At 40.5% G+C, this 21335-nt stretch overlaps 1 protein-coding gene across 1 annotated transcript; it reads left to right on the forward strand.

Moving 5' to 3' along the window:
- The first annotated feature begins 2976 nt into the window (after positions 1 to 2976).
- LOC109026848 (26S proteasome complex subunit SEM1-like) lies at positions 2977 to 3373 on the forward strand. Its single transcript, XM_055386166.2, has one exon. The coding sequence runs from the start codon at positions 2977 to 2979 to the stop codon at positions 3169 to 3171; it is 195 nt and encodes a 64-aa protein (XP_055242141.1). The 3' UTR covers positions 3172 to 3373.
- Positions 3374 to 21335: the final 17962 nt, after the last annotated feature.

A 21335-nucleotide genomic window follows, 5' to 3' on the forward strand; every position in this document is an offset into this window, starting at 1 on the left:
GTAGAGAAGAAAGCTCTTCTGCATACTAAGCAGGTGGAGTTGGAAAAAGCCTCGGGGAGGGGTAGCTGTCAGAGGAGGGGTTTCTGCAATCTCCTGAGGATAGAAAAGAGGTGTCTATATGGATGTCTCCAGTGAGGTGCTGACATTGTGTGATTTGACCTTTTTGCACAAATTACCAGTAAAACACACATATCAACAATATATGGATGACTAGAATCCTGCAAGCTGGGGTGTGGGGTGATATAGTTTGGCTCTGTGTCCCCACCTAAATCTCATCTCAAATTGTAATCCCCATATGTCGAGGACCTGATGGGAGGTGACTGGATCATGGGGGCAGTTTCCCCTTGCTGTTCTCATGATAGTGAGGGAGTTCTCATGAGTTCTGATGGTTTAAAAGTGGCAGTTTCCCCTGCACTCTCTCTCCTACTGCCATGTAAGACATGCCTTGCTTCCCCTTCACCTTCTGCCATGATTGTAAGTTTCCTGAGGCCTCTCCAGCCATGCAGAACTAGGAGTCAATTGAACCTCTTTTGTTTATAAATTGTCTGGTCCCAGGTAGTATCTTTATAACAGTATGAAAATGGACTGATACAGAGAATTGGTACTGGCAGAGTGGGGCACTGCTATAAAGATAACCTGAAAATGTGGAAGCAACTTTGGAACTGGGTAACGAGCAGAGGTTGGAACAGTTTGGTGGGCTCAGAGGAAGACAGGAAGATGTTGGAAAGTTTGGAACTTCCTAGAGACTAGTTTAATAGTTTTGACCAAAATGCTGGTAGTGATATGGACAATGAATTCCAGGCTGAGGTGGTCTCAGATGGAGATGAAGAGGTTATTGGGAACTGGAGCAAAGGTCACTCTTGCTATGCTTTAATAAAGAGATTGGTGGCATTTTGCCACTGCCCTAGAGATCTGTGGAATTTTGAACTTGAGAGAGATGATTTAGGGTAGCATTTGAAAGCCACAAAGCATTCAAGACGTGACCTGGCAGATTCTGGAAGTGTTCAGTCATATGTGTTCACAAAGAGATGGTCTGATATTGGAATTTATGTTTAAAAGGGAAGCAGAGTGTCAAGGTTTGAAAACTTTGCAGCCTGACCATGTGGTAGCAAAGAAAAACCCAGTTTTCTGGGGAGGAATTCAAGCCAGCTGCAGAAATTTGCATAAGTAACAAGGAGCCGAATGTTAATAGCCAAGACAATGGGAAAAATGTCTCCAGGGCATTTCAGAGATCTTTGCAGCAGCCCCTCCCATCACAGGCCTGGAGGTCTAGGAGGAAAAAAATGGTTTCCTGGGTTGGTCCAGGGCCCCCTGCTATGTGCAGTCTTAGGACTTGGTGCCTTGCATCCCAGCCACTCCAGCTCCAGCCATGGCTAAAAGGGGCCAAGGTACAGCTTGGACTGTGGCTTCAGAGGGTGCAAGCCCCAAGCACTCGTGGCTTCCACAAGGCTGGGCCTGCAGGTGTGCAGAAGATGAGAGTTGAGCTTTGGGAGCCTCTGCCTAGATTTCAGAGGATGTATGGAAACACCTGGATGTCCAGGAAGAGGTCTGCTGCAGGGGTGGAGCCCTCATGGAGAACTTCTGCTAGAGCAGTGCATAAGGGAAATGTGGGGTTGGAGCCCCACTGGAGCACTGCCTAGTGGAGCTGTGAGAAGAGGGCCAGCATCCTCCAGACCCTAGAATGGTAGATCCGCTAACAGCTTGCACTGTGCACCTGGAAATATCACAGGCATTTAGCGCCAGCTGGTGAAAGCAGCCATGGAGGCTATACCCTGCAGAGCCACAGAGGCGGAGCTGCCCAAGGCCTTGGAAGCCCAGCTCTTGCATCAGTATGCCCTAGATGTGAGACATGGAGTGAAATGAGATTATTTTGGAGTTTTAAGATTTAATGACTGACCCATTGGGTTTCAGACTTGCATGGGGTCTGTGGCCCTTTTGTTTTGGCCAATTTCTCCCATTTGGAACAGGAACATTTCCCAAATGCCTGTACTCCTATTGTATCTAGGAAGTAACTAACTTGCTTTTGATTTTACAGGTTCATAGGCAGAAAGGACTTGCCTTGTCTCAGATGAGACTTTGGACTTGGACTTTTGGGTTAATGCTGGAATGAGTTAAGACTTTGAGGGACTGTTGGGAAGGAATGACTGGTTTTGAAATGTGAAAAGGACATGAGATTTGGGAGAGGCCAGGGGCAGAATTATATGGTTTGGCTCTGTGTCCCCACCCAAATCTCATGTCAAATTGTAATCCCCACATGTGGAGGGAGGGACATGTTGAGAGGTGATTAGGTCATGGGGGTGGTTTCCCCATGCTATTATCTGATAGTGAGGGAGTTCTCATGAGATCTGATGGCTTAAAAGTGGGAGTTCCCCTGCAGTCTCTCTCTCTCTCTCTCCTGCCACCATGTAAGACATGCCTTGCTTCCCCTTCACCCTCCATCATGACTGTAACTTTCCTGAGGCCTCTCCAGCCATGTAGAACTGTGAGCCAATTAAACCTCTTTTGTTAATAAATTACCCAGTCTCAGGTAGTATCTTTAAAGCAGCGTGAAAACAGACTAATACAGGGGACTGAGAGTTGCCTTGGTATAGTCAGTGCTTAATCAATTAACCCATGCAGACAAAGGCACAGCTTCTAGGTGGCTTATACAATCAATGGAGAATTTGCAGGTGTGTAGACCCAGCTAGAGAATGGAGATGGCTTTGTTTGAACACATTGCTGGGGTGTATGTGACAATGCAGGTTTATGAGGGTCCTGAAAGACACCAAATGAGGCCCAAGAAATCGAGTCCAACTGGAGGTGGGCTGGGAGAGAAGTATCTTGTGAGGAAACATTTTTGGAGGAATTTCACTGAGAAACAAAAGTAGAAACTTCACGGGGCTACTGCCAGGAACAACCAGGCTACAGAGTTTGTAGTTCATAAGTACCAAGATGGTTTTCTGCTGATCTGGGAGGTGTCGGGCGCCGAGAGTCGAGATGTCAGAGAAAAAGCAGCTGGTAGACTTAGGTTTCTTAGAGGAAGATGACGAGTTTGAAGAGTTCCCTGCCGAAGACTGGGCTGACTTAGATGAAGATGAAGATGCACATGTCTGGGAGGATAATTGGGATGACGACAATGTAGAGGATGACTTCTCTAATCAGTTACGTGATGTTCTTTCTGTTTTATCGTAGAGCTGAACTACAGAAACATGGTTATAAGATGGAGACTTCATAGCGTCCAGAAGAAGTGTTGAAGTAACCTAAACTTGACATGTTTAATACGTTCTAGGACAGAGAACCCAGGATGGGACACTAAAAAAAATGTTTATTTCATTATCTGCTTGGATTTATTTGTGTTTTTGTAACACAAAAAATAAATGTTTTGATATAAAAAAATAAATAAGTACGAAGATGATGCAAAGGAAGAAATTTTCCCCTCAAGATGGACAAATATCTAAGCAATTGGGAGGTGCATTCTCTGGTAACATGAGAGGTTTGTACAAGCATGAAGCCAATCAATGTAAAGTGATACCTGTCATGGGACAATGTAGAAACCTTGCTTTCGTTTGAAGAGGGTTTGATAAAGAAGGCAAAGGGAAAACATGGAAAGAGGATCTGGCACCCTAAAATGAGCACAACCCTAACATGTGACCTGGAAGCGGTTCTCTTTCTGTTACGGTGCTGTAGCACAAGGCCCTCTGGACCCATTGACTCAGTTACTCTGCCCAGTAGTCCCTGGTCTTTCAGTTTAACTATTTCACACAGATTTTCCAAGTGCCTTTATTTTCTCAAAGTCTGTTATTCCTCCTCTAAAATTCTGAAATGTGTAACTTCTATTTATTTTTAGCCCCTTTTCTACTATATACGCATCATTTTGAATTTTTATTCCATTCTTAATACTAGGGGTTCTCAAGAATTTTCCAACCCAACTTGAACTTTGGATTCCCATTTCCCTTAGTTTTTACATGAAATCTTTCAAAAACTGTACACCTCCCACCCCCCCCCCCAAAATTCAGTGTAGCTAAAAAGGAAGGGAAAGGAGGCTGGTATTCTATGGAACTGACTAAGGCGAACACCAGGTTTTAGGATGGGTGAGCCTGTATACTCTGGTAGATAACACCATGGAATTTGACTTTACTCTTCCAATTTAAATGATACAGGTGTCAAGGAAGATATGAGATGATATCAAGTTTGTCAAGATTCAGTGAATATGCCTCTGAGGGCTTCCCTAGATTTCCCCATGTAAATGCATTAGGGAGATGATGAAGGTCAGCTCTCTAAGATGTGAAGTTGGCTAGGCTGAGGGAGCATCCAAAGGGGACTTTTGCTGTATTTTGTACCTCCTACTATGTCATCCTGAGACTCCAACAAAATTACTTTATATGGTGGCAAAAATGGCTCTGGGCTAGCATTGTCATCTGGATCTAGCATTCAGGGGTCAGGAACGGTTTCTTATGTTACAGAACTATGTTGCCAAACCAGCCACAGATTATAGAATCATCCCTGGGCATGGTAAAGTGAACAGTCACACCACAACACTGTGATGAGGACCAGTCTGTGGGCACATGCTATCACACAGCTGGTGGGCCAAGAAGCCTAGGAGGCACTGAGCAGGGCAGGTCTGGCTTGGCCACCACCAGTAGCTCAGCTGTTTGAGGAAGGAGGGCTTGCAACTGAATGTTCAACAGTGAGGAAGAGGAAGGGAGGCAGTGCAGATCTGGTGTTGCAGAGCAGTTCCAACTGGCCCTGACACATTGCTGAGAATGAGTATGCTGCATATTGCAGGGAAACATTGTGATTGATACTGCACTCTGAGCACCACAGCTAGAAGGCCACTCTCTAGACCCTCCGTGTATTTCTGCTACCATAGTTGAGTTCTATACTTATCCAGACTCAAGACTATTTGTTCCCCAGACTGTTGCATATCAGCTAAACTTATCATTATTCATAAGTAAATTGAGTTAAATATTATATAAATATATGAAATATGAATGCAAAAATCAAGGCTGTCCTTTTGAAAACCTGGTTGAATATTTTGACAAGATTCAATAAAAGTAAGTTGCTGGGCAATGATTAAAATAGAAAGGCTATTATAAAATTCTAGAAGGATTCTGCATTCAGTTTGTCCAATAGTATCTTTAAGTTTTTGCTTCCCTTTAAATGAGTTATCACTGGAAACAGTAGAGGTTGTATAATGAGTGCACTTTATGCAAGAAAGACGAAGCAGAACTCCAGTCAACTCACTGACATTCGAGTATAATAAAAAGCCTGGGCCTTATATCAAAAGCTGGACACAGTTACTTTAATTTAAAACAAGCATTCATATGTCTGTCTATGTTTTTTTCTTATGATTCACCTCTTTAACCATTATCTTTCATTAACCAGCCAACTCCCAGTCCTGATTGCATTGGAGGAGAAGCCCTCTGTGGAGCTTCCACTCTCATTATTCTATTGAGATCCATGGAATTAGGAATTCACATCCTCAGTTTCTTCTTGGAGGTACAGAGCAGTAGCATTCCATGAAGGAGGAACTTCAAAAGAGATTGTGTAATTCAAAGGTTTGTTAATTTCAGCCTAATCATGACCAAAAGAAAAAGGACAAGTATTTCTATTTATCAGCTGAAAATGGCACTACTATAGCAATAGCATAAACCCAATTACAAATCCCTTACATAAAAGCTTTGAAATTAAGATTTTTTAATACATTTAGATGTTGTTTCAGAATTTGCATTCTTTACCTTTTGTCCATGAACGCTTTGTTAATTATTTTATATGACATAATTTCAAAAAGCCTTAATTATAATTTGCAAAAATTAGGATTGCCCTACATTGGAAGCAACCCACTCCTGAGGTAGCATAAGTAAGTCTCTTGAAGAAAACTCTGTTCTGGGCAATGCCTCTCTTCTTGATGGCATGGTCCTCTCCCCTGAGCTTAGTTTTGGCATAGAAGCTTATGCTCATTGTAAGTGGTGATCTTTCTGAGTTTTTTCCCCAGAATGAGTCACTTCTTTGAGCTTTTCTCTTTCCTCATATGCTATAGGTCTCTAGTAATATCATTGGGCTTCAGTTTGTTCAAGTTCCTCAATATGAATCTTGTGAATGACTTTGCAGGCTACCTTATTTTTAAAGTACAGAACCAAGATGTTTATCTACAAAATCATTTAACACCTCTAGGCAATTAGATTTCTTCAACATGTCTCTCTTCATCACTAGGTTTCTAACGAGAGTGTCAAACAACTCTAGACCCTTTCCAATACTTTCAGATGACCTGTTATAGTCCTTTAGATTAAATATGAGGCACTGATACATGTTATCTTGGCTCTACCAAGTGTCTTTGGCCAGTGTTTCTCAAATTGAATTCTAGGACTTAGGAAGGCCAACAGAGAGTTCTAAGGGCACTACAGAAATGAGAGAAGCAGAGACAAAGACTGCAACAAAAGGAACTGTTCCCCTCTCCCCTGGCCCCTTCTGTCTGAATTTCTTGCTTTTATTCAGAAATAGCTCATTTATCTGAAGGTCCCTTATGCGGTGAAGTCAATCAACTGGTATATTTGTAGCACCCAGAAATTGAGCAAAAAAGGCCTCCAAACTCCAAAACTTTTCAAAATGTCATGCATGATATTTGGACCTTTTACTCTTTTGTATAACAGCTTTTACTGAATTATAATTCACATACCTAAAATTCAATCTTTTTTTTTTTTAATTGAGATAGAGTCTTGCTCTGTCACCCAGGCTGTAGTGCAGTGGCGTGATCTTGGCTCACGGCAACCACTGCCTCCTGGGTTCAAGTGATTCTCCTGTCTCAGCCTTCTGAGCAGCTGGGACTACAGGCACATGCCACCACGCCTGGCTAATTTTTTTTTTTTTTTTGTATTTTTAGTAGGGACGGGGTTTCACCATGTTGGCCAGGCTGGTCTCGAACTCCTGACCTCAGGTGATCCACCTGCCTCAGCCTCCCAAAGTGCTGGATTACAGAAGTGAGCCACCACACCCAGCCTAAAATTCAATCGTTTAAAGTGTACAGTTCAGTGGTTTTATACACACACACACACACACACACACACAGTAGTGCAAACATCTCGACCATGTAATTCCAGAACATTTTTATCACCCCTCAAAAAACTCAAACTCCTTAGCAGTCACTCCCTAGTCTCCTCTTCCTCCAACCCTAGGCAACCACGAATCTCCTTTCTGTCTCCATGGATTTTCCTATTCTGGAAATTTCGTATAAATAGAACTGTGCAATATGTGGCCTTTTGTGATCGGCTTTCTTTCAGTTAGCATAATATTTTCAAGTTTCATCAATGTTGTATGTTTACATCTGTGAAGTACTGTATGATATGTCAGTACTTCATTCCTTTTTTGAAATTGTGGTAAAATAGACATAACAAATTTATCATAAGTATACCATTCAGTGTCATTAAGTACATTTACAACATTGCACAACATTTACAACATTGCACAATCCGTACCATTATCTAGTTCCAGAACTTTTTCATCATCTCAAACAGACACTCTATACCTATTAAGCTGTCACTCCCTATTTCCCAATCTTCCCAGGCCCCTGGAAACCACTAATATACTTTCTGTCTCTATAGATTTGCCTTTTCTGGACATTTCATGTAACTGAAATGATATAATATGTGGCCTTGTGTCTCTGGCTTATTTCACTCGGTATGTTTTCAAGACTCATTCATGTAGCACATATCAGTATTTCTTTTTATAGCTGAATAATATTCCATTGTTTGGATATATAACACTTTGTTTGTCCATTCATCTGTTGATGGACATTTGGGTTGTTTTTACCTTTCAGCTATTGTAAACAGAACTGCTATGAACATTGTAAATAAGTTTCTATTTAAACGTCTGTTTTCCACTCTGTTAGGTATATACAGTGATGCCCCATGCCACATAACCACATAATGTTTCAGTTAATGGTGATAGACCTGCATATACCATGTTGGTCCCCTAGGATTATGTTAAAATAATAGTATACTTTTACTATACCTTTCCTATGTTTAGATAATTTAGATACACAAATACTCAACATTGTGTTACAATTGTACAGTATTCAGTACAGGTTATACCATATAGCCTAGGTGTGTAGTAACCTGTACCATCTAGCTTTGTGTTAGTACACTGTATGATCTTTGCACAATGATGAAATCTTCTAACAAAGCATTTCTCAGAACTTTTCCCCTTGGTTAAATGATGTTCTGGATACTAGACCCTTATCAAGTATATAAAAATAAAACCTGTGTTTGATTAAGCCACTCCAACTGAGTTTGTTGTATGCAGCCATGAAATCCTAAATGAAACTCACAAGCTTTTCTGAGGATCTGATGGGAAAACACATGTAAAGCCTGACATATAATTCAATTAATGTTGTTTTTATTTTTACCACATTTGAATTTACTTAAAGAAATGAGCCCTACAGCACTCACTAGGTCTTAAAGATATTATTTAGTAAGTGCTTATGAATTCCTATTATGTGCAAGACACTATGTGGACATGATACAGGGTCAACGGCATAGTATGTGGCCTGTGCAATCACAAAGGACCCTGTGCCTGTTTTAATTCTCTGCTGTCGTCATCTTGAAATTCTTAATAAGTTTTCAACAAGAGGCTGCACATTTTCATTTTGCATTAGGCCCTGCACATTATGTAGCCAATTCTGTTATGATGAATAGGAAATTCTTTTTGTTCAGAATAATAACTGATGTTTCTAAAAATTACCATGTATTATTCAGAAAACATTAAATTCTGTTAAACTGTTGAAGAAGACTGAGAAATATAGAGTACATTTTAGAAACAACTTACCGAACATGATGTAAATAAAAAAGTTTTGACATTTACAGGTAAGCTTTAGTTATCTGAAAAAATCACTTATTTAGAACAGTCAAGTGTCTGATAAATAAAATGTCAATATATTTTTCAATAACTAGAAAGAGAGAAACTGCAGGCTTTGTTATGGTAGCAGTTCTTAGGGTTTGGAGATTTGTATTGCTAAGGTTTTGGGGATTATGAAGTAAAACTTTTGAAGTAGATTTTTCCCAGTTTAGTATTGGTATAACATACAGGAAGGAACTAGTTGTGACACCCTCAATAAGTTACTTAACCTCTCCTAATCTTAGTTCCCCTTTCTGTAAAATGAGGATGACATGTAGCTGACAAGTCTGTGTGGAAGATTAGGCTTTTAGCACTGTGTCATATGAGGTACTCAATAAATGTCCCTTTCTTGGTGAAAATGTAAACTAGTATAACCATTGGAAAACTGTATGGCGGTTCTTCAAAAAAACTAAAAATAGAATTACCATATGATCCAGCAATCCAACTTCGGGGTATTTACCGAAAATATTTGAAATTTGTTTGTCAAAGAGAAATCTGCACTTTCATGTTCATTGCAGCACTATTCACAATGGCCAAGTTACAGAATCAACCTAAGTGTCCATGAACGAACAGATGAATGGATAAAGAAAATGCATATATACACTATGGAATACTACGTAGCCTTAAAAAGGAAGGAAATATGGTCATTTGTGACAACATGGGTGGAATTAGAGAATATTATGCTAAATGAAATAAGCCAAACACAGAAAGACAAATGCTGCATGTTCTCACTTACTTGTGGAATCAACGACAATTGAATTCATAGAAGCAGAGTAGAATGGTGGTTATAGAAGCTGGGGATGTTGGGAGAATGGGGAGATGATGGTCAAAGGATACCAAGTCTCAGGTAGGAGAAATAAACCGAATAATGGTTTTATTTTTTTGAGATCTATTTCACAGCATGGCAAATATAGTAAATAATAGTGTGTCATATATTTCAAAATTGCTAACAGAGCAAATTTCAAATGTTCCCACCCCAAAACATGGTAAGTATTTAAAGTGACGAATATGTTTATTATTTTGATTTAATTATTTCACATTAATTCACAAATCATAACATCACTTTGTACCCCATAAATATATACAATTATGAATCGTCAATTTACATTTTATAAAGAAGTTTTAAAAATTAAATAAATAAATGTCCCTTTCTCCAATCCCTTTTCAAATATCTTTTAAGCACCTACTGTGTGCTATGATTCATTCTAAGCACTGTGGAGACAGCTGAGTAAAAATCCTCATTATCAAGGAGATCATATTCTAGTAAAGGAAGGTGATCGGTAGCCTAAGAGTTAATTATGATCATTTTCGGTGGCAATATGCGTTCATGGAGATTAAATGGACAGGGGCTGCTTTAGTTAAATAGGTGGTCAAGGAGCAGCTGTCTGGGTAGGTGGCAAGTATGTTGAGATCTGAACAATGAAATTGAGGCAGTTAGTGGGGATTAATGAAGTGCTACAGCGAATTCTAAAAAGATCTAAGAGATTTGTTTTCACTTTAATCGCTGTTATCATGGGCCTAATTACAGTCACTGCAATGGCCACCACTGCCGGAATGGCATTACACCAATCCATTCAAACGGCTCATTTTGTTAATGATTGGCAAGCCAATTCCACCCAAATGTGGAATTCTCAACAAGGCATCGATCAAAAATTGGCAAATCAAATTAATGATTTAAGACAGTCTGTTATTTGGCTTGGAGATCCGGTAGTGTGTCTCGAGCATCGCATGCAAATGCAGTGCGATTGGAATACTTTGGATTTCTGCATCACCCCGTATTTCTATAATGAGAATGATCATTCATAGGAAATGGTCAAAAGAGACCTTCTGGGTAGGGAAGATAATTTATCATTGGACATAACTAAATTAAAGAAACAAATTTTTGAAGCCTCTCAAGCTCACTTATCCATTGTGCCTGGAGCTGAGGCGTTAGATCAGGTGGCAGAAAATCTTTATGGATTAAACCCCACGACTTGGATTAAGTCTATTGGGGGCTCCACCGTAGTAAATTTTGGAATTATGTTTCTCTGTTTAATCGGCTTGTTTTTAGTGTGCCGGACCAGTCAAAGAATCCTGCGTCAAAATCAAGAGAATGAACAAGCCTTCATCGCCATGGCACATTTATATAAAAATAAAGGGAGAGAAGTTGGGGGAAGTCAGGGACCCCAAACAGAGGGACCGGCTGAAGCCATGGCAGAAGAACGTGGATTGTGAAGATTTCACGGACATTTATTAGTTCCCCAAATTAATGCTTCTATAATTTCTTATGCCTGTCTTTACTGCAATCTCTAAACAAAAATTGTGAAGATTTCATGGACACTTATCACCTCCCCAATCAATACCCTTGTGATTTCCTAGGCCTGTCTTTACTTTAATCTCTCAATCCTGTCATCTTATAAGCTAAGGAGGATGTATGTTGCCTCAGGACCATGTGATAATTGTGTTAACTGCACAAATTGTAGAGCATGTGTGTTTGAACAAATATGAAATCTGGGCACATTGAAAAAAGAACAGGATAACAGCAATTGTTCAGGGAATAAGAGAGATAACCTTAAACTCTGACCGCCAGTGAGCCGGGCGGAACAGAGCCATATTTCTCTTCTTTCAAAAGCAAATGGGAGAAATATCGCTGAATTCTTTTTCTCAGCAAGGAACATCCCTGGGAAAGAGAATACACACCTGGGGGTATAGGTCTATAGATGGCCCCCCCAGGTGTCTTTTATGGTCTGTAGACTGTAGGGGTGAAATAGACCCCAGTCTCCCATAGCACTCCCAGGCTTATTAGGAAGAGGAAATTCCCACCTAATAAATTTTGGTCAGACCGGTTGCTCTCAAAACTCTGTCTCCTGATAAGATGTTATCAATGACAATGGTGCCCGAAACTTCATTAGCAATTTTAATTTCGCCCTGGTGCTGTGGTCCTGTGATCTTGCCCTGCCTCCATTTGCCTTGTGATAGTCTATTACCTTGTAAAGTACGTGATCTTTGTGACTGACACCTTATTCGTACACTCCCTCCCCTTTTGAAAATCCCTAATAGAAACTTGCTGGTTTTGTGGCTTGTGGGGCATCACAGAACCTACGGACATGTGATGTCTCCCCGGGATGACCAGCTTTAAAATTTCTCTCCTTTGTACTCTGTCCCTTTATTTCTCAAACGGGCTGATGCTTAGGGAAAACAGAAAAGAACCTATGTGACTATCGGGGTAGGTTCCCTGATAAGTATTCTTAGCAGAAGGCACAGCAAGAGCAAAGGCCCCCAGAGTGGAATGAACTCGGTTCGTGCGGAGACCTGAGAAGCCCTGGTGGCCAGCACACTTGGAACAAGGGGTGGGGCGGCTGTGAGTAGATACGCCGCGGGGTCCTGGAGGGCTCCCAGGAGCACAGGCACATCCTGGTGCAGAAGAGGCCTGCAGACGGCTGCAGGCAGGGCAGATATATGTGATTTACACGTCAGGAAGATTCCTTCAGCTGGCTGCTCTGGGAAGGATAAATCAGACGGACAGGAGGGAGGCAGGAAGGCTGGCCAAGTGACCATTTATGGGGGGGACGTTGCATCTAGAGGTGTGGTCTTGGGAGCCAGTAAGCAGGAGTTGGATTCAGAATGGACTTTGGAGGGAGAGCTCACAGGATATACTATTGGATTACATGTAAGGGTGAGAAAAGGAGAGGGTTTTTTGTTATTCCTGATGAAAAATGTAATTCATACTCATTACAGAAAACCTAGAAATCTTAGGACAGTGTCATCAGGCTACCTATTTTAATGTGTAAACTTAGCTTTTCCTTGAACAAGAATTCTACCATTATTGTTACTCTTTTGAAGATTTCAATGTGCCTTATGAGAGGTTTGGAGGATTATTGAAGTTTAAAACAACAAAGATTGGAGAGAAAAACCCATTTCACCCTGTTTAATATAGAATTTCCTAATTGCGTTGGATCTTAAAATCTTATTTGCTTATTTATTTTTTTGGATGGCTGTTTTGTATAACATCTATTACCATCCCTATCAATTACTACCAGAAAACATGATCTAATGCTGCATCGGATCTTTCCCCCTTGTTTCTCAATATTTTTCTTACAGGTCAAATTAGATCCGGAAGTTCCAAGCTCAGACTCATTTATTTGGTGCACCAACACAGTTCTCCATGAAAATTTTATGGGGATTTAACCTTGTGTTGGCTTTTATCCCTTTTCTTAACATTCTAAAAGGCAAATGTTGTCTGGTTCTTTGTTTTATAGGTTTTGTTTGTTTGTTTTTACTGTGTTCCTAATCTACCAACTATTCTGAAAAAAAGAGGCAGGGAACTTGTGTAAAATTATGTTTAAAATTGGTATTGTCTCACAAATGTCTTTCTCTTCATGTAGAAAGTGATAGCCAGAGGATTATGACCTAAGCTGATAGCATTCCACTAGTACAGATAAGGGAAACTGAGTTTTAAAGCCAATAATGCACATCTAAGTGTACAGACAAACTCCTTAATTTAAATCTAAGCTTGGTTACTTAATTTGTAATTTGGGAGCAACAAAAGTGGGTATTTAGTGAGGGCCCAAATATCCCGGAGGGGTAGTAGGACAAATATATATTTTCTTTGTCGTTGTATGACTTGGAATCGTCTAAACTGTCAAGAAAAAAAAAACAAAAACTTACATTGTTTTCAATATTTTGGTCAAATGTTGGTAATAATAATAATGAATTCTTTTATGCCCTGGCAGCAATTGGCACTGTTTATATCATTAAGGTAGACAAAGTGTGCCTTACACTCAGCTTTAAGATTTTAATAAAGGAAAAAATCTGTTGGAAGTGTGGAGTATTATCACACTTAAAGAAGCCAATTAAATTAGTCTCCTGATACAGCCTACTTTATAAACTCATTTATCACACAAGTTAGCTGGGTCTGACCTTTCCACCCCTTCTTGGATAAGGATGGTAGCAATTTCTCAGTAGCAAAATTATTGATTTTTTTGACATGGCTTCTTTTCCAGTTTGATTTTCCTTTTCCACATTTCTATTCTTGTGTCATCTCAAGCAGAGACTAGGGTCCCATTTACACATTGGCAAGAAAAATGATGTTTGGGAGGGTATGGGAAGCTATACCTTAATGTCCAAGCTAATTATCCACACCCACACCTCATAAATTAACCAGTTTCAACCCCGTGAGCTCTAATACCATTTTCCTGAATTTTAATACTGATTCCTACATGTTAAATGACAATACATTTGTTGCGTGCAATGTTGACTTAACACGTTTGCTAAGCTATTTGAGATTGTTTCCCTTTATCAACAATTTTTCCTGGTTTGGGCAAGGCATCTCCTTCCAAGGAATAATTAGAAAGTAACTACAGCCTTTTACCAGAGTTGAGAGATTCAAAGAAATTAACTATCTTATTGCAGAAACTTTATCTGAAGTCAGTATTTGTAAAAGATAAAGATTTTCCCAGAAAAATAAGAGGGAAAGGGGTCATAGACGGAAAAGAACTTACATTTATTGAGTACTCATTATAAGCCAGAAACTATGCTGGGAGTTCTATATACATTATCCCCTTTAACACCATGAGATGGTCTTTTATCTGCATTCCGTAGGTAGTGAACTGAAGCTCAGAGAGGCGAGAAACTCATGCAATTAGCTGATGGATGTTTGGCCTGGGCTCTAACACCAAGTCTGTTGGACTAAATTCCATTCTCCTTCCTCTCCACTATGCGTTGCTGCTTCTGTTGGCACGATCAATACAGTCTCAACACTCTGAGGGTCGCAGCAACCCAGTGACCACAACTGCTTCAGATCTTCAGAGTTCCCTTGACTTCTTTCTCAGTACTGTTGATGGAATGGCAGGAGACTATTATCTGATGTAACTTGAATCTCTCACTCATGGTCAAAAGTAGGCAGTCTCCTAGTGTGAAGCTGGAACACCAAAAAACTCTGGGTGTTCTCACAAGGACAAGCAAGACTATCACCGCTTCCTAACAATGGCGGGCTTTGTTTTTTCTTAGTAGCTGGGCTTTTGTTCTAAGGAAGGACATTACACATTTTCCTCTGTGCTATTCACGCTATTATTGGTAGCCACGTAGGCCAACTGCATGAATCACTGATAGGTTCAATACCCTAGTATTCTAGACTATTATTCTTAGTTTTTACAAGACTGTTGGGATGTCTGGTTATCAGAAGCTAAGAAAGAACACTAGGGGTGGCATTCCTCTGCTTATATACACTTTTATAAACATCAATGCTAAGATGACATTCCTCATTTCTCTGGATTATGTTAAAGTTCCCTAAACATAGTCCATTTTTTCTCAGACCAACTTTCAAAAGACTATCAAGTTCTAAAACAAATTTGAAATATGTGTATATTAGGATTGAGAAGTAACAATTAGTCTCAGGGCCAGGCAAAGTGGCTCATATCTGTAATGCCAGCACTTAGGGAGGCCAAGGCGGGTGGATCACCTGAGGTCAGGAGTTTGAACCAGCCTGGCCTACATGGTGAAACCCCATCTCTACTAAAAATGCAAAAAATAGCCAGGTTTGGTGGCACATGCACATGCCTGTAATTCCAGCTACTCAGGAGGCTAAGGCAGGAGAACTGCTTGAGCCCAGGAAGCAAAGGTTGCAGTGAGTGGAGATGCGCCACTGCATTCCAGCCTGGGCGACAGAGCAGGGAAGAATCCATCTCAAAAAAAAAAAAAAGAAAAGAAAAAAGAAAGAAGGCAAAAGAATTAGTCTCAGGGTTTTTTGTTTGTTTGTTTTGATAAAATATAATGGCATTTCTCTTACTCCAATTCCTATGATTCACCCAGGTTAGAGTTAAAGTTGTCGGATACCTTCTTCTGATAGAAGCAAAAATGGATTCTATTTGAGTAATCAAGTTTATTATTTTCCAACAATTAAGGACATAGGGATGTAAAGAAATCTCAAATTTTAAAACTCACTTTTTTTTCTGACTACTAAGGTAATATCATTTTACTAAAATTTTTAGAAGATACACATAAGAAAAAAGAAGAAAATTAAAATGATCTACTGACTTAATATACCAATAAAATCTTTCCACACCTAAATATAATAATTATTTTTATTTATTTATTTGTTTTTTTGAGGCAGAGTCTCACTCTGCCACCCAGGCTGGAGTATAGTGGTGCGATCTCGGGTCACTGTAACCTCCACCTTCCAACTCAAGCGATCCTCCTGCCTCAGCCTCCCAAGTAGCTAGGATCACAGGCATGTCTGGCTAACTTTTGTATTTTTAGTAGAGATGGAGTTTCACCACGTTGGCCTGGCTGGTCTCAAAACTGCTGACCTTAGGCGATCTGCCCGCCTTGGCCTCCCAAAGTGCTGGGATTACAGGTGTGAGTCACTGCACCTGGCCAAGATAATCATTATTAACATTTATGTAGACTAGGTGCAGTGGCTCATACCCATAATCTCAGTGCTTTGGGAGGCCAAGGTGGGAGGATTGCTTGAGGCCAGGAGTTCAAGACCAGCCTGGGCAACATAGAGAGACCCTGTCTCTACAAAAATATTTTAAAATTAGCTGGGCATGGTGGCACGTGCGTGTAGTCCCAGCTATTTGGAAGGCTGAGGCAGAAAGGTAGCTTGAGCCCAGGAGTTTGAGGCTCCAGTGAGCTATGATTGTGCCACTACACTCCAGCCTGAGTGACAGAGCAAAAATCTGTCTCTTAAAAAAAAAGCTCTTTTCTCTTAGCATTTTAAATAACATTGGTATATTAAGTCAGGAATCTTAATTGCAAGCAACATAATGAGCTGTCACTCCTTTAAGTAGAAAGGAATTTATTGAAGGTATTTGGTAGCTCAGAAATTCACAGGAAAGCCTGGGGAACCGGTGCTGAAAAAGAGTGGCTGTAGGAGTGACAAATGGGAGGTTGATAAGCCATGGCTAGAGGCTGGAGCGTGTGCCGTGGAATGATTCTGGCGTGGCTCCCATGCTGCCGTGATAAAGACTTTTGAAGCCTGCACCTTTGCCACTGCTGGCCTAGACACTGATACTGACTCTGCCATCCCTCCTGCTTTGGAGACATCATTGCTCTCCCTGGTGGGATGTGGTTTCCACTACCCTTTCTTCTGTGGGTCACTGATTCTTAATTCCAAGTCCAGGTGAGTCTGGGCATCTGATCAAGTCCAGGCTCCATGCCTGCCCCAGCTGTAAAGGAGCAGTGAGAGAAAGATTCTGAATTTCTTGCCTCTCTAAAGGTGAGGGGCCTTCACTGTGCATGAAGAAATCACGTGGTGGAAATTCTTCAAACCTGGGAAGGGAGTTTAGATGCTGAGCAGCCAAATCCCACATGATGTTTGCCACAGTGAGCTCATCAAGCTTTATATAGCTCTGCATCCTGCTTTCCCCTCAAACGTTAAATCATGACTATTTTCCTAAAACATAAAGTATTTTTCAAAATTAAGATTTTTGATAACTGTGTAATAAGAGTCTCAACTTGATCAGTAAATAGCATATGTCATATCAATTGTCCTAAATAAGGCTTGAAAATCATAGGAGTTACAATGGTAGAAGCAGCAATCTCAGCATAGGCATTTGTGAATTCTTTTTCCAGCTTCAGTTAGTGCTCAACAGGGAGGAGGCCACCACCTCTTGAGCTCAAGCCGTCATGTCTTGGGGCACTGCCTAAGATGGCCTAGTTAATCTGAGTGAGGCAGGGCAGGCTCAGGTGCTATCTCTGCCTACTAGGCTGGGGCAGGCAGTGGGGGCACGAACCCAGGTGCAGGAGCTGAAAGGGAGTTCAGTCCAACAGCAAAGGAACTCTATATCTGACCAGGTTGCAGTGCAGTAGAGGCTGTCAGCCTTGGCGCATGATGACTCAGGAAGAATCCAGCACTGTGGACATTCAGGATTGAGAGTTCCAGCTTTTGGCCTGAGGTTTAAGAGCAGCCTAGGGACTAAAATATAAGAACAAGTTGGGCATTAGTTTTAGATGAACTCATATAATAAATGAATTACCAAGACAAGGACAAGAGATATAGCAGGGCTGCAGTTAAAAGATTGGTGAAAGCAGGTTTTGCAAGTCTGGGTATTGGAATTAAGGGACACAGTCTGCTAGCTGCCCAGGAGTGTGATATTGGATTTCAGGCTCATTTTTTAAAAAGTTGTTCCTGACTGAGGTTTGGCCTGGGAAATTCAATTGTGGGAAGGGTTTGACAGTACAGCTTCAGAAGGAAGGATCCTTCTGAAGGATACCCCAGTGCGGACAGCTTCTGGGGCTGGAGGAAACAAGGCCATGGGAGAAAAGCTATGTTCACCAAGGTAATGCATCTGTGTGTCAGGAAGGCAGGCTGGAAACAATGCGTGCAGGTGCAGAGTGGGCTCGAGGAGCTCTACCTGACGGTGCTGCAGAAAGCTGTCCTCCTCCCTGTCTTGGCTTCTTTGAGGCAGTGGAAAGCTACCTCTTTTGTTCTCTCTGGGATGCCATGAAAAGGTCAGCTTCTCTTGTTTGGTTTGTATATAGTGTTCTGACCCCTGTGGATTTCTTCAACATAAGGGTTTTCCAATATCCCAGCAACCATTTATAAAAACCACGGCTCAACTCCTTTGCCCTGGAGACTCATCTTTTAGATCATCTGCAACTTGTTGAATGCAGAAGGATCCAGCGAACCCACATAGAGCAAACACCACACATTGAGTTATAGCCCTCAGGTACAATGGAATTAACTGGAATAGAAATTGTCATTCTACTTCATGTAACTTTACGTTTTAATGCCATGGAATTTTAGCCACAGAACGTGTCAGCAGCATGTTTTGCATTGACGAAAAAGAGAGACTACTACGTCGGCCACAGTGTCATTACTCTTCCTTCTGCATAACTACGTCCATGCCAGACGTGTGGCGTCTGCAGAGGACCGGCTGTGAACCCAGCAGACCCACGTTACCATAAATGATCGTCATCATCCCTCAGGAGGCTGCACCACATTTGCCCACAACCATTGGATGGACCTCCTTTTAAAAATAGATGTGTTTTTGCACTCTTGAAACTACTTATTTTCTTACTCTTTGTCACAGCCAGCCTAGTTTAAGCTGATGGTAAAAAGAGGTTTTGGAGGTTTTCCACCACAAGGTTATTTAAAGTTCTTTGAGCTGCCGCCAGACCTTCATTTAGCATTTTAATAAACTTCCTGGGCCAAGGAGTAATTTTCCTGTATTCTCTTTGTCCTCAGCATGAAGTAATAGTACAAAAGAGGGTCATCATTTTTAGGCCAGTCATCTGCATCAATTATAAAATTATCCTCATGAATAACCAGATATAAGGTCTAGGATATAGAAAAAGGGGAGCAGGTTTCTTTCTGTGATTAACATTAAGAAGGGGGGGTCATAGACACATCAAGGATTTAAGAAAGTGCCAACAGAAACATTTTTTACACAGACAGTTAGAAAGGACCTTTTAAAAATTGCACATACAGTCGAGTTATAGCAAGATAACTAGAATTAAATTGCCTAAACATTTGCTTACTTGAGGTGTCCTTATCTGAGCCTCTCTAAAAGCAGAAGTACCAATAGACTCACATGTTTACACAATGATATGGAAATCGACCTCAAAGACTGTTGTATGGATCCCCAGAGAATTTTTTGGAACCCGCATCTCTGGGTGCAGTGTGATGTCACTTTTCAGTGTTTCTAGGCATTGGGCCAAAACTCAATTTCAGGAAAATAATTGCAAAAATGTTTAAATAATTTGCATGAGGTTTGTGAAAGCAAAGGAAAGGCTGCCTACTCCATTCCCAAAGGAGATTTCAAGACACAATCAATGTTAGGCCGCAAAACACTGTTTAGACAGAATAATTATCAGCCCTTTCCTTTCTCTTTCATTATTAAACTGAGGCCTATTCCCTCTGAGGGTTTCACCTGGCATATGGAAATACTGTTGTTGCTAAGTCTCCTTTATGGATGTTCAAATAAGCTAAGTAAATTCAGTTTGCTGAATTGGCTCATTCATGGGCATTATTTGACATGAAGTTGTCTCTATGTCATGATTAACTTTTTTGTTTCTCTTCATGTTATAATCAAGTATGATGGAATTATATAGGATGGCTTCCAACTATGTGGAGAATTCTTTGAAAATATATTCCAATGCTGCGTTAATTTCATTAAGTGCTGACTTCTTAAAACTGAACTTAAAGAACCCTAAACAACAAGATCTTTAAAACAATATAGAGAAGGATGCTATGGATTGAGATGGTATTAAGACAGAAGTGAAGCCATGCTTAAATTGCATTAGAGTTATCAATGCTCAAATTACAGTACAGTTGTTTCTTTAGGGGACTACTTAAAGTATTACTAGAATTGAATCAAAGTTATTTTTACAAAGATTCTTGAAGTGGAATTATCTAATTTAAAGAGACCTGGCTCCCTTTCATGCTGTATTTTATTGATTTTGATAGCTCAGGAATGGAAACATTGAATAAGTGGCACTGTGAGAGTGCAAACAAATACAATTTCACTTCCCCATCACCACCACTTACCATACTCCCCCTCCATACCACATACCACACACACTGCCTGTTCAAACGCATTCTGTGAAACTAGTTTTTCCACTGCCTTTGGGCATAGGCTATCATATGTGTGTATGTATGTGTATATGTATGTACACACACACATACACACAGCTGACCCTTGAACAACACAGGTTTAAGCTGTGTGGGTCCACATGTGTGTGGGTCCACATATATGTGGATTTTCTTTTTCCTCTGGCTCCCCTGACACAGCAAATCCAACCCCTCCTCTTCCTCTTGCCCCTCAGCCTACTCAACACGAAGACAATAAGAATGAAGACCTTTATGATGATCCACTTTCACTTAATGAATAATAAGCGTATTTTCTCTGCCTTGTGATTTTCTGAATATCATTTTCTCTTTTCTAGCTTACTTTGTTGTAAGAATACACAATATATTACCTACACAAAATATATATTAATGGACTGTTTATGTCATCCATAAGGCTTTTGGTCAACAGTAGGCTATTAGTAGTTAAGTTTTCAGGGAGTCAAAAGTTATATGGACTTTTGACTGCGTTGTTCAAGGGTCAACTGTATATACACACATACACACACAGGTAGATATAGATCTAGATATAGATTCTTAGCTAATAAAATATACTGTGGACACTTAATTATAAAAAGAGACTTAGGCCAGTAATTGTTTAGGTCTATGTAATAGTTAAAACTTGAAACATAGATTTTAAGTTAAAGTGTCTCTTCCTGCTTGGGCATGCAGTGGGAAGTGGAGAGAAGTTGGCTGCTTCTCTCTTTACCCTGCCTTCTTTTCCCTGCCACTCTCTGCAGGGAAGTGACTTCTAACCCACGTAGAGTCAGAAGGTGGGTGAGACGTGCTGGCACTCTTCAGATGAGGTGGAGTTTAAGTCTGATTTTTTCTGTCATGAGCATGTCTACATGGGCATGTTTATATATTTCTTTCTTTCTTTTTCCCTTTCTCTTCTTTCTTTCTTCTTCTTCTTCTTTTT

The sequence above is a fragment of the Gorilla gorilla genome, chromosome 4 (assembly GCF_029281585.2).
Source record: "Gorilla gorilla gorilla isolate KB3781 chromosome 4, NHGRI_mGorGor1-v2.1_pri, whole genome shotgun sequence".
NCBI classification, from domain to species: Eukaryota; Metazoa; Chordata; class Mammalia; order Primates; family Hominidae; genus Gorilla; species Gorilla gorilla.